This window comes from Ambystoma mexicanum, chromosome 5p (assembly GCF_040938575.1).
Source record: "Ambystoma mexicanum isolate Mex_15411 chromosome 5p, UKY_AmexF1_1, whole genome shotgun sequence".
NCBI classification, from domain to species: Eukaryota; Metazoa; Chordata; class Amphibia; order Caudata; family Ambystomatidae; genus Ambystoma; species Ambystoma mexicanum.
Genome location: NC_090930.1, coordinates 1,016,557,085 through 1,016,570,783, shown reverse-complemented (window position 1 = coordinate 1,016,570,783; position 13,699 = coordinate 1,016,557,085). Strand labels below are relative to the sequence as shown.

The following is a 13,699-nucleotide window of genomic DNA, read 5'->3' as shown; positions in this document are numbered from 1 at the left end:
CTCATGCCTCCTCGTCCTCCTTGACCTCTCGGCTGTATTCGACATTGCTGAACACTGCATCCTTATCTCCCTTCTTGCTGACAGAATGTGATTCTCTGACACTGTCTGGGTTTGGTTTACCCCCTACCCCTCAGACAGACACCAGGCCATCCAGATAAACTCGTAGTGTCCTAACTGACTCCAGGTCTCCTGTGGAGTCCCCGAAGGCTCTATCCTCTCACCAATGCTTTTAAACCTTTACATGGAGCCTCTGGGCACTCTCCTCAAAGATCCCAATTTGGCCATCCACCAATAAGCAGACAATACTCAGTTGTACATGAGAGTAAATAGTGCACAGGACATCATTTGTCGCTGTGATTACCTAGCGTAAGGAAGGCATGGTATGAAACAGTGAAGACAGACACAAGTTATCACAGTTCAAGGGTGTTTATTGAACGTCTGTCTAAACCTAAAACTAAGGATGGGAAGCAAGCTATGAACATCAAATAATAATAAAGCAGACCTAGTCACGTCTCTGTCAAATAAAAGGGCTTATACTAATAAACCTATTGCCAATCCTTACTTCTAAATACAAAATGGTATGGGACAATGGTGTATGCAAAAAGAAAAGTGTTCAAGAAATTCAGGACGGTTGAGAAGTTGGCTTCACTTCCCCACGTTTTCAGCACAGGAAAGGGCAGCATGTTCCAGCTTTGCACACACTCTGGCTTCTCGGCTACAGGCTGAGGATACAGTTCAAAGCACAGACATCTTCTGCCAAAGCCTCTTTTCTAATAAGTCTCTTATGGCAGAGGGTCTGTCGCAAAACAAAGTCTCAAAGTTCTATTCCTATCAGGATTTTCACATGCACAGGTTCTCAATGTTCATCCTGGGTCTCCCTCGGAAGGCTGAGACCCCCTTTTATCACAATGTTCAAACTTCGTCTCCCTCGTTCGGGCTCGTATCCTCTTGATATAAAAATTGAAGACTTTCGAATGTGCGATGGGTTTTGCTTAAACCGTTGCAGGACCACTTGGATTAACTTCCCACAATTATTCACATCAATCTTCTACTTTAATTTCTCTTGGTGGGATACCTTACTGAGACCGCTGATTGAGCACATCCACGGTACCGGACCACTCTGCCAACGGTATTGTATCTTTCCTTCTCAAGTTCAAACATTCATCAGCAATTTAGCTTTACTCGCGTCTTTCATAACACACGTTTAACACTGTTCATTCCAGCGCTCGTTATACAATGTTGCCACTTGCAACCTTGACTTCAACACAGACTGGTCTTGCATCAGTCTCCCCAACTAACCGGCTGTGTTGATCTTTCTTGTGCTTCTTTGTTCTTGAAACCAAGGATGATACCACGGCGACGGTTGCTGCTGCTGCTCCTCCTCGCCTTGGTCAGATACGCAGGAGGGCCTTCAGTATCTCCGACCCACAATGCAGGATTCTTCAGTCTTGTTTACTGGCCTTACGCTTTCTGCCTTAAAGGTTTCTTTTTTTTTCAAACTTTATTTCTTATTTTCAACAAGAAAGAAACATATCAAGTACAAAGCAAATGTTACTAGGCCAGCAGGCTATCATCCAGGTAACAACATAAACCTGAATCAAAGAATACAATAAACAATAACCTCGAAATACATATTAACGCCAACACATTTAAAAACGTAGCCATGAGCGGTGGCCTGACATTCCCAAACATAACAGACAACACAAAACAAGAGAACATAACACCACAAGCACCCTCCCCCTCCAAATCATATCCATTAGACGTGATGCAAACCCATTCTATTACACAATTCCGATCAAGATGGTTTACCCATAAAAATCATTGAAATTCCCCCATTGTTCATCATAACGTGCTTCTTTGCATTGCTTATAAAACATAGTCTTCTCATATTTAGATAGAACTTGCACATCTAAAATCCAATCCTCTACTGATTGTTTCTTTCTGGTCTTCCAGACCTTTAATATCTGCTTAGTAGCTACTAACAGAACTTTGGCAATCCAACACGATATTACCCAATCATATTTGCAACCATTCCTTGGTAATTGCAAAATGATTGCTAATGGATTCCGTGGATAGGTGATGCCCCAAACCTGGTCAATCCTATCAACCACATCTCTCCAGAAATGTGTCATTCTTTCACAACTCCACAACATATGAAGCAATCTACCCCCTCTTTCCCACAACCCCAACAACTGTCACCATCCACCATTCCTAAAGCATACATACGGGCCGGGGTCCAATAGGTTCTACTCAATATTCTCTGATGAGTGTAACGCAGTTGTAAATCCGCTTTAGCTTTAACCGAAACTCTCCAGACCCTTTCCCATTCATCTTGTGTCAGTTCTCTACCCAGCTCATCCGTCCATGACAACCTCAATTTTTCCCCATGAGGTCAACCACTGTACATCTGTTTGCATAATTTTCAAAATATTTGACACCTTTTGTGATCCACAGGCCAATATTTTGAGGACTTCAGGTTCCCGTGAGAGTGATGCATCCATCATCCGACTCCTTTCAGATATTAAATCCACCAATTCATTGTACCTTTGTAACTCTCTATTATGCAGTCCAGATTTCTCCACTAGACCCTCAAAGACAACCACCCCTTCATTGCTCCAAACATCACTAACCTTTAAAATACCTCTACTAACACAACTTCTCCAATTTAACATTCTATTATTAATCTGTAGACAACGATTATGCCAAAGTGAAGCCTCTTCATAAACAAATAATCCCTGCCCACTTCCAGTGACGCCAATGCGTCTTTTGTAGCCAAAACTGTTTTTAAACTCTGCGCCTTCCCAGGTAATGTTCCAAATGAATACAGACACTTCATGTCATACAGCAAAAAAAGTATGCATTTCAATCTGAACCCACCAAGGCCTCTGGCTTGGATCCCCAATAAAATAGCTAGACATCTTTTTCAATAAAAAAACGTTACTATAATTCTTAAGGACCGGTTATCCAAAATCTCCATCTTTGACGCTGCGGACCATAATGTACTGTGCAATTTTGGCTCTTTTCCCCTCCCCCACAAAAAGTCCTGGAATAATCTATATATCCGTCGAAGTACTTTCTTTGTAAAATGTAAGGGCAACGACTGAATAATATACAGGACTTTTGGTAATAAAAGCATTTTAATTGCATTCATTTTAGCCCATATGGGCAATATGAAACGCCCCCATTTCCTAATGTCTTTATGGATGACCTCTACGGTTCTATGTACATTATAATCGACTATCTTTTTTATGTCGCGAACAATGTGAATACCTAATTATTTTACGCTTACATTCTCCCATCTACAATTCCAGCCTAACAACTGCCCCTGCTTTGGCGATAACTTACCGGAAATACTTGTTTTCCCCCCAATTGATCCGGTAACCTGATAACTTCCCCATTTCTTCAAAAACACCTTTCAATAATTGACCCCCCTCTGCAGGATTACTCAAAATAACTACTACATCATCCGCATAAGCTAAGACCTTAATTTCTCCATCCCCCACACACAAACCCCTAATTCCCCTATGTTGCCGAATATATGCTAACAAAGGCTCTAATACCAGATTAAATAACAAGTGGGACAAGGGACAACCTTGCCGTGTGCCCCTAAACAGTTGAAATGATCCTGAAAATCCATCATTCACCCATACCTTAGTGTAACGCTCACCTGGTATCCACTGGGACGTCACTCAGCCTGCTCTGACGTCTTACAACCTCAAACCCTTCCCTGGAGGCTACTCGACTGGAGACTGGGCCTGAAACACAGGATTGGTAGAGTTTAACTCCCTATTGTCTCTGTGTGCTTGAACCCCTTCTTCCCTGGGGTCCAACCCTTCCCTTTGATCCACAGCTCACCTTGTTTTCTTGGATAGTGTGCTCTCCGTCCTGCTTTCAGCGCAGGGGCACATTGATTGATGTGGGCTCGTTGCTGCCTAGTTACTTCACTGGCAAGAGTCCGACAGGTAAGTATAATGAGTCTTTTGAACAGTTCTCTAACTTCGTTCCTTTCCTTCCTTAGATGATGGCCGGCGTCCGGGGATGGTGGCGTGCTGCTGAGATGAGTAGCGCTGAAGGCGAGTGAGAGCGCGATGCACTCCTTTCGTATTTGTATTGAACTGAGTTCGTTTTCTGTGTCTTTTAGGTGCCGCAACGTTTTCAGCGTGGATGCCGGTTATGAAGAACAAATGCGGCGAGTAAGCGCGGTATGCAGCGCCTCTAGATGTTTCCACGCTAACCTGGAGTGTCTTTTCCCTCTTGCAGATGGATGAGAAGTTCCGGAGACAGAGTTCACACAGAGCGGCTGGGATGCAGGTAAGCGTTTGAAGCACGTACAGTCTTTAAAAAATAAGAGAAGATTTGCAGAATGCTTACTAATGCCTTTTTTCTGTTCTTTTCCCTCTTCCTTAGGAAGCGGGGTGCCGGGATGGGAATGACACCGCTGAAGATGCCCGCAGAACAGAAGGAGCGATGAATGATGGGCAGAAGCGCTGCAAGGTAAGGTTGTTCCTAACAGTGTTCTTGTTCTTGCAGGAGCTGAGCGCAGAAGAAAGATGCAGGCCTACTGGAGACTGATCCGAACATGGTGAGTGTCACGCTGCAGGTGCAGAAAACGCAAAGCATGTTTCTCAGCCTGGGCGTGGCTTCAATAGTCTCTGGGTATCCCAGGTGTCTCTTGGCTGAACCACACCCAAAAGACTAGACTGCACATGCAGTTCTGGGAACCGAAATATGTGGGGGCATCCATCTTGTCCCCATCAATGCACTACAAGTCCAATCCCCCAATGTTATCCTATGGGAGTGAGTGAAACTGGTGCCACAAGCGCCAAGTCTGACTCCAAGTGGGTCTTTGGAGGGATGGAGAGGCCCTTGAGGGCCATGTAGGTGTTCGTGGCCTGGCTCCAGCCTGACATCTTGGAGGGCTGGGGACATGAGGGGCAGGAATCATGACACTTAGCCATTATCTCAGTTTGCAAAGCTTTAATAAACAAAGGCCCAAATCCCATTTTTGACAGTGTATGGTGTAAGAACTTCCAATTTACTCTATAGAAGGCCTTCTCAGCCTTAAAGGTTTCTTGAAAGTAACTGCTTCTTGCAGAAAAGGTCAAGGGTAATTCTCTTCCTACGAACCCTTCTTGGTTTGCCGTCTTTCTCCCCTCGTTCAGCTGCTGACTTGAAACTGTTGTACCTTTGTATGCTTTGCCTAGCTCAGTGTGTGCTTTCGTGCTCCGCCTTTTATCCGTGTGGAGAAATCTAATGGAAGTCAGGTGCGAGTGATTATTAGTAATTGCCTGACCTCGTCTGACCACATTAGCGGGACATGTCAGATACACTGCTCGGGTGTGAGTCTATTTTCCCCCAGAACGGGTTGATCATGTGAAAGTGCTAGGAAAAGGGAAAGGGGGGGGTGGATAAGGTTCCCACGTATCCTACCTGGTAGGATGGGGTAAAGGTATTGCAGAGGGAGGGATAGCACGTCTCGCCAGCTAGTGTCCGACACCCCAAAGACCCCTCACCCAGCCAGGGTCTGGATCCAAAGGCGATGGCTGTGCCCTGGCCACCTGAGAAAGAGAGATCCGCGGGGACTAGCGGGTGAGACACCTTCTGTTTTCTCAAACTAGCCATCATCCATTCCTGGATGTCGATTGCCTACCTCAAACTAAACCCATCCAAGACTGAATTTGTCAATATCAGTCCGATACAAAACAACTTGGCCAACAATGGCTCAATGATATGCGCCTAGAAGGATCTGATCAACAACTCTCACACTTCACCATTGACAGCAATCCATCCTTCCAGAAACACCCAGCCAAGAAAGCCCAAATAGCGTGGCTCAGAATCTCTGCCCTTCGAAAAATCAAACCCTTCACCCTGCCGCAATAATTTCTGGACCGTAGTGCAGGCCCTTGTGGTCTTGCACATCGATGGGGGAAATGCTCTGCTGACTGGGCTCCCAGCTTCTCACTTGGCTCCCCTAAAAGCAGTCCACTCTGCTGCAGCAGGTCTTATTAAGGGAGCACAAAAATGTGACCGAATTACCCCATCCTACGTGAACTACATTGACTTCCGCTCCAAGCCAGTATACTGTTCAAGACTGAATGTGTTGTCTACAAAGCAGTCATGAGTAGCACACCAGCGTACCTGGTGGCTAAGGTCCACATATCTGGTGGCACACACTCCTAACGCAGCAAACTGACCAACCAGCTTGAATCACAACTTGTCCGCAAACAATCCTTCTCTTGTCATGCACACACCCTCTGGAACTAGATTCCGGCGTCTGCTCGGAATGCCCCCACAATTCTCCAATTTTGCAAATCTCTCAAAACATGCCTCTTGCAACAACACCTGACCAAGGACTAATTCAAATGGACGCACATACCTGACACACAGACCTCTCAGTACTGCACTACTGTTAAAAGAGGCCAGCCCAAATGCTGGGTACCCACACTCTGTACAGCGATCGATCGCTGCTCTCGAGAGCACTTTACACAATAAAATACATTTAAACAAACACACAAATTGTTGTTCCTCACTCCGAGCACGTACCACTGCTGCCTAAGCTCCCTGCTTTGAGGAACACCCCTCCCGTTGTGGCTGAAGTCTTTCCAAAGATGCAGTGGAACAAACCTTTCTTAAGCGTGCTTAGGGGCAATTAATTCTCTAAATGAAGTGACATTAACGGGTCAGGCTGCATTTCTAGTGCATTAGCATTGTCATTATTTGCTGCATTTCTGTGATCCCTTAAAGGGATCAGTCACTACGAGGGTCCCATGTGGCAACCTCCATGAGGATTGTATGGTTGGGGTAGCCAGGATATCCTACCTGTGCCATATTCAGGCCAGGCATCACGTAACTTGCACAGGCAATTGGCCTCCATGGTGACCCCGCCTTGCACCCACGGGGGAGTGGACGGGGGGTAGGGAATGGTGATGCACTGGCAACCCTCCTATGAACTGGAATGGATTATTATTTTAAAAAACATAGCCAGCAGGGGTACCACATCTAGGCAATATAATTTATTTATGAAGAAAATTAATCAACTTCCTGATAAGGCCCACCAAAATTGGCTTTTATCTCTCCTGAAACTCATATATTATACATTAAAAAACCTTATCTGTTTCTGTATCAAACAGCCTTTCACATCATTACTAAAGCACTCATAAGTGTGCCATGATTTGTAGTATACTTCTTTTAAAAATGTACTTGTTGTACCCAGATGTATTCACTTGCTGCACAAGAACGGCCTGTTGTCTGTAGATTTTCAAAAATGTTTGCGGATAGTGCTATACTTTAGGAGAGTTGAGGAATAACTTGTCAATGGCATTAGGGTATAATAATAACTGCGTTACGCCTCACCACGGATATCGCCAGGAAAGAAGAAGCAGCTGATTAGACCCTAGATATCCCAGCTCATTCTCTGCACTGCTCTCCCCGCTGTAACGCATTCCCAAACGTGCATGCAGTGCAACACAAAAGAAATAATTCGGCCTGCGCCCATCACAAAAAAGGCGTGCAGAAACATCCTCTGCCTCCCCACTACCGGCATAACTGAAGAAGCAATACCTGCAGAAACATAACAGAAACCCATTATAGGGTGGGGGGAAACACCCTGAAGTGACCACACCGGACGCTCCCACGCCCACAGACCAGGCCACGTGCTTATGAAAGACACCAATCAGATCTACACACCCCGAGTATAGAGCGAACTGGGACACTGCACTAACACAGCGAGAAGCTCCCCCTTCCCATCCACTGAAGGCGCAGGGGGCTGGGCTACAGGCTCATATAGCCCGGTCCAACTACGGACACGTTGGCCCCCATCTGTCAGACCTCACCAAAATCGTGTTGCTCCCCCCGTGGTCCACGCGTCTCGGTCTGCCTGGCTCAGCCCATGTGGAGCACCATGCTACAACCGGGGGTCACAGTGCAGGGTCCTGCGGATTACCATCCCCCCCAGCAGCCTTCACTGTCCTGGACGGACTACATAGCGGATGCCTCCCCCATAATAACACCATTGGGGCCACCTAACCCCCCCGCTACTAACGACCTCTGCCCTGGTCTTCTCGGTGCACACACTTCACAGTTCAGGCACTTGGATGAGGACCCGTCTCTGCCCTCCAACCCGCGCATAAATCGATCCCGGCTCTCACAGAGACCCGATAGAAGGCGCTGCCTCCTGGCTCTCCCACGGTCCCCTCCTCTAAGAACGCTCTGCTGCTCACTGACCTGGATGCTCTGCCGCCAGAGCCGTTGCTAGGGGGGGGCTAAGGGGGTTATAGCCCCTGATCTTTTGGTTGTAGCCCCGGATAGAATCTCAGGAGTTACAACCAAAAGGCTAGCTAGCCCCCAGTCCCGACAGTTCCGACATCAGCGTAGCCCGGGTCTTTTCCAGGCCTAGCAAAACCCGTCTGCCACCCTGCTGATCTCTCCAGCTGCACACTGTCCCCTCTTCTAAGGACGCTCTGCTGCTCACTACCCTGGACGCTCAGCTGCCCTTGTTCGCACCCTGCCACAACGCTTACTCTAGGCCCCTACTGTTGCCACTCAGGCGCCTACACCTTGGGACTCCTCCTTGCCTCCGCTACCTACCCCTTGCCCTGGACGCTCTGCTGCCCTTCGCCCTCCGCCCTGCCGCTCTGCCGCTCTGCTGACTTCTCCAATTACCCCCTTGATCACTCTCTGCTGCATCCCCTATTCCTGGCCCCTGCTGTCCTCACTTCTCCCACATCCACCAGCACTTACTTCTTCCCCTTCCTGCCATGCACCCCATCTGTCTCTCCCTCTGTCGTCTCCCATCCTTCTCCCTCCCCCTCTCCCTCCTCCTCCTCCTCTTCCTTCCCCTCATACTAATGTCCCCCCCTCCTCACTCCTCCCCTCCACCCCCTACTCTCTCCCCGCACTATCCCTTCTCACCCCAATCTTATCCATCTCCGCACTGCTAGCCCCTCAAGCATCATCAATATTGCCCTCTGGAATGCCCAATCCATCTGCAATAAAGCCACTGCGACCCTTGACCTCTTCTTCCGACTCAATCGTCACTTCCTCTGCATCACCAAGACTTGGATCGCCCTCTTCAATACCACAGTCCCTGCGTCTCTCTCCACCTCCTCCACCTCCTCCTCCTCCTCCTTCTCCCATGTCTCACACCCCTCTGGTCGCAGAGGTGGTGTTGGCCTCATTTTTCACCCTAAATGTCTTTCCTCATCCCCTTCCCACCTTCTCTTCCTTTGAATTTCTTTACAAATCCTTCACCTTTCCTCACGCAATCTCCTTAATTATTTACAGACCTCCAGGCCCCCTCTCGTCCTTCTATGAAGAACTTGACCATCTTCTCTCTCACTCTCTCTCATCTCTCCTTCTCCTACTCCTCTCTCTGTCCTCGGTGACTTCAACCTCCCTTTCTCACCCACATTTCCTTCTTCTCCTCTTTTCTCATTACTTGACTCCTACCTACTCTCTCCCCTTCCTACGCCCCCTACCCACTGCGCTGCCTCCACACTTGATCTCATCTTTCTCTCTTCCTACTCTTCCTCCCCGTATCGTCTCTTCCCAGCTATCTCTCCGACCATGCCTTGCTCTCCTTCTCCCTCACTCCTCCCCCCCTCTCTTCCCCCTCCTCTCCCTCCTTCTCGCATCACAACCTCCGCAACTTTAACCCTACTCTCTTCCACGACTCATGTTCTTCCTCCCTTCCCCCTCTTCGATTTCGCTTCCCTCTAAGCAGATGACGCCCTCTCCTCACCGTCCTCCTCTTTAACCTCCAGTCTTGACCAACTCTATCCTCTCACTCCCTTCTCCCCTTCTCATAAACCTACCCAACCCCGGCTCTCTTCACACCTTCTGTCCATGCGCCGCCTCCTCCGACGCCTCGAACGACGCTGGATCAAATCCCCTTCTCTGACTAATCAATCCTCTCATTTCTCATTTCATTCTCTCTACGACTCCTGCCTCTCAGCTGCCAAACACTCCTACTACTCTAGCCTCTTCCACTCACAAGCCTCTCATCCTCACCGTATCTTCCAGACCCTCTCTAAGCTTCTCTCCCCTCCCACTTCTGACCCTTCCACGAACTCTCCCCTCTCTCCCTCTGACTTCGCCAACTTCTTCTCATCCAAAATCCTCTCTCTTCGCCAGAACATCCTCTCCTCTTCTTCCTTCTCCCCCCACCCCTCTCCCCTCCTCCAGCTCTGCCAGCTTGTCCACCTTTTCTCCCATCACCCCTGCATGCGTCTCCCACCTCCTGTCCAAAACTCACCCTACTGCTGCCCCCTCTGACCCCATCCCCACCTCCCTCATCCTCAAAATGTACCCCCTCCTTATTCCCAACTTAACCACCTTTTTCAACATCTGTCTCTCCTCCGCCACCTTTCCTTCAGCTTTCAAACATGCTACCATAATCCCTATCACAAAGAAACCTTCTGATAACCCTCTCGTTGCCTCCAACTTGCAGCCAATCTCCCTTCTCCCCTTTATTTCCAAGCTCTTCGAGCGCCTTGCCTACTCTCAACTTTCTGCTTTCGTCTCATCCCACTCACTCCTCCCTGCCTCTTAATCTGGTTTCCGCCCTAAACACTCCACTGAGACAGCCCTCACATATGTCCTCAACTCTCTCCTCACTGCTCGCTTCCACTCTCTCCTCACTGCTCGCTACGGTAAGCAATCTTCAATTTTCATCCTCCTTGATCTTTCTGCAGCTTTTGATACCGTAGATCACCCCTTACTTCTTAGCACTCCGTCCTCCTTCAGCTTCAAAGACTCTGTTCTCTCCTGGCTCACCTCTTACCTCTCCAATCGATCCTTCACTGTCTCCTGGAGCGGTCGCACCTCCTCCAGCCTTCCCCTCAACTATGGCGTCCTTCAGGGTTCCGTGTTGGGACCCTTTCTTTTCTCTCTCTATACCTCCCTTCTCTCTCTCTCCAGTCATTTCTTCTTTCGGCATTTCCCACCACTTATATGCCGATGACACCCAACTCTTTCTTTCCTTCTCTTCCTTCACATCTGACCTCCACCACACTCTTTCTTCCTACCTCACGGCCATAAAAGATTGGATGTAATCCCACTTTCTTTCCCTAAACACTGACAAGACTGAGGTGCTTTTCTTTCCTCCTAATACTCTCTCCCCTTCTCCCCCTCCCGTCATCCACTTTCCACCTTCCAACCTCCCCATATCTTCCCATGCCTGCAATCTCGGCCTCAACCTCGACTCCTCTCTCTCCTTCTCCAACCACATCTCTCTAACCTCTCGAGCTTGTCGGTACCACCTCTATAACATCCGCAAGATCCGCACCTCTCTCACATTCCATGCTTCCAAACTCCTAATCTCCTCCCTCATTTTCTCCCGCCTCTTCTACTGCTCATCTTTGGACTCCCTGTCTCTCACCTAACTCCCCTAAAATCCATCTACCACTCCTCTATCCGTACTCTTTGCCTCCTCGGCCCTCGAGACTCTATTTCTTCCTCTCTCGCTCTCAACTTGGCCGGCTTCCCTTCCTCTCACAACTGAAATTTAAATTCCTCTGTCTTGTCTTTAAATCTCTCCATGACCTAGCACCCCCCTACCTTTCCTCCCTCCTCTCATTCTACTCCCCCTCGCGTTCTCTCCGCTCAGCAAACCTCTACCTCCTCACTGTACCCCCAGCCCCATGTGCCTCCTCACGCTTCCGCTCCTTCCAACTCTTGGCCCCCCTACACTGGAACTCCCTCCTGCTCTCCATCCGCTTCACCCCTACCTACTCATCCTCCCGCAACTCCCTGAAAGCTCAACTTCTACACTCCCCCGACTTCCCTTCCCTACCCCTCCTCTCCTAACCTTGCACCCCCGGACTCTCCCCCCATCCTCTCTCCTCCCCCTCAAACCTTAAATTAGTAACAAATACTACTTAAATGCAACAAGGATACCAGACCACTCCCCCTTCCCTTCCCTTCCCCTCTACCTCAAATCCTACACGTCACTCCTTCACCTACCCCCTCCTCTCCCCTATCCCCCCCTTGTAAATAGTTCTACTTATTGTTTTATGACTTGTTCATGTTTGCAAATATGCTCTCTCACTTTGTATCTGTTGTTATATTGTAAAGCACTTTGGCTTAAAGCGCTATACAAATTCAATAAACATAAACACAGCATAAGATACGTTAAGATGACACATAAAGCATAACTGTCTATATAAAATGGGTACAATGTTACAGTTTGCATCGCATATAGAAGTTATATTTAAGGCTCTCTGCATATTACCACATCATTTCCCAAAGGTAGCTGCTGCCCCTGAACGATATCTTAAGCGAAGCAGTTGCTTTTAATAACAACCTGAATGTAGAGTGCCCATAAACTAAATGCAAAGAAAAATGTTGATTTGGAATTGGACAGGTTAGAGGAGAGATTTCGATGACCAAAAGTCCTCAGAAGTAGGCGCGGAGTAGCGAATTTACAGAAATTGGTGGTTCTTAGGCGTGAGACTCCATAAAAATCTTCGTGGCATTGCGACTGGCCAAGAGTGGAAGTGGGACAACGCAACAAAGTATGCACACCAAATGTGTGTGACTCGAGAAGTGCAGGCGAAAAGGTGCAGATCGACCAGCAGTTGTCATGTGAAAAAGAAAGCTTCAACTGTATGCTTCCAAAACAATAATCTTGACTCGTGCATTTCAACAGTCTTCCCGAATCACTGCAATAGTATATGTTTTTAAAAACAACAACATTAACGACGTGTGGGCATTAGAACACATGAATGCATGTTGCACCCACCCTTAATGATCATGTGAGTCGATGTCCCTGGAGAAGTAAGAGGGTCCCATTTCTTGATGCCGTGTAGCGGTGAGCCACTCATCCTGTAGGCGTTTCCCAACGACCTTTGCCTTCGAACCCAGTGGTGCTGGCGGTTGTCGTCTAAACTGCATCAGATGAAAACGGTAAAGCTGAACTGGAGCGAAAGGATGCAGCAGGAGAAAAGCCGAAGTCACATGAATCCTCGCAGCAAACTGCTTTGAACTACTTCCTGATAAGCAGATGTCAGGCAGCCCTGGATTGGTGACGGTGACTGTACGTGAACGAATGTTAGATGTATTCTGCCTTTTGATTGGTCAGTCTTTAGTTTACTGTTTACTTTGCATTGCTTCTTTCAGTACAGTGAGAGTAGCTTATTGAGCATTCTGTTATTTTAGACCGCGCACGGCGGCCATGGCATGCCAACATTCCATACGGCACATACCCCTCCCCAATATACTGCCCCAAATGTATGTAAATACTTTGCCATTTCAAGGACTACGCCATTAAATACAACACGGACTTTGCACAGTACTCTAGAAGAAATAACATCCCCAGTTCTGCTGGAACTGGAAGAAACCTCATATGTGGTCTTTAACAATAATAGCAGAATGTATGTTTTTAATTTTAAAGTGTTTTTATTGGCATTTGATTAGTTACAGCGATACATTTCAACTCGTCATTTTCCATTCAAGTCATACATTTATGCCTTAACCTTCAAACAAAAACCAAACAATTTCCTACGTAGGTCTTGTGGTGTATTGCATAGTTCAACGGGATAGGCATACTGGTGCATGGGATGTAGTTTTTAACCCTCCTTTCCTGATGTCCCTATCTGCCATTGTCAGTTGGATGTGAGTGGGCGGTTATGCAGGCATGAGATGAGTGTGTTCCACAGTGCCTGGCCCACTCAGGGAGATTTATCGTCTGACGGGTGGAACA

General features: G+C 47.7%; 1 protein-coding gene across 2 annotated transcripts in view; it reads right to left on the bottom strand.

Moving 5' to 3' along the window:
• BLOC1S5 (biogenesis of lysosomal organelles complex 1 subunit 5) overlaps positions 1-13,023 on the bottom strand; it is a 435,506-nt gene extending 422,483 nt beyond the window's left edge. The window contains exon 1 of one of the 2 annotated variants that reach the window (XM_069613491.1): positions 12,740-13,023. In XM_069613491.1, the coding sequence (XP_069469592.1) occupies positions 12,740-12,821 (82 nt within the window). In that variant the 5' untranslated portion in view covers positions 12,822-13,023. The remainder of the gene's footprint in view (positions 1-12,739) is intronic. The other variant, XM_069613490.1, reaches the window with a different exon arrangement.
• Positions 13,024-13,699: the final 676 nt, after the last annotated feature.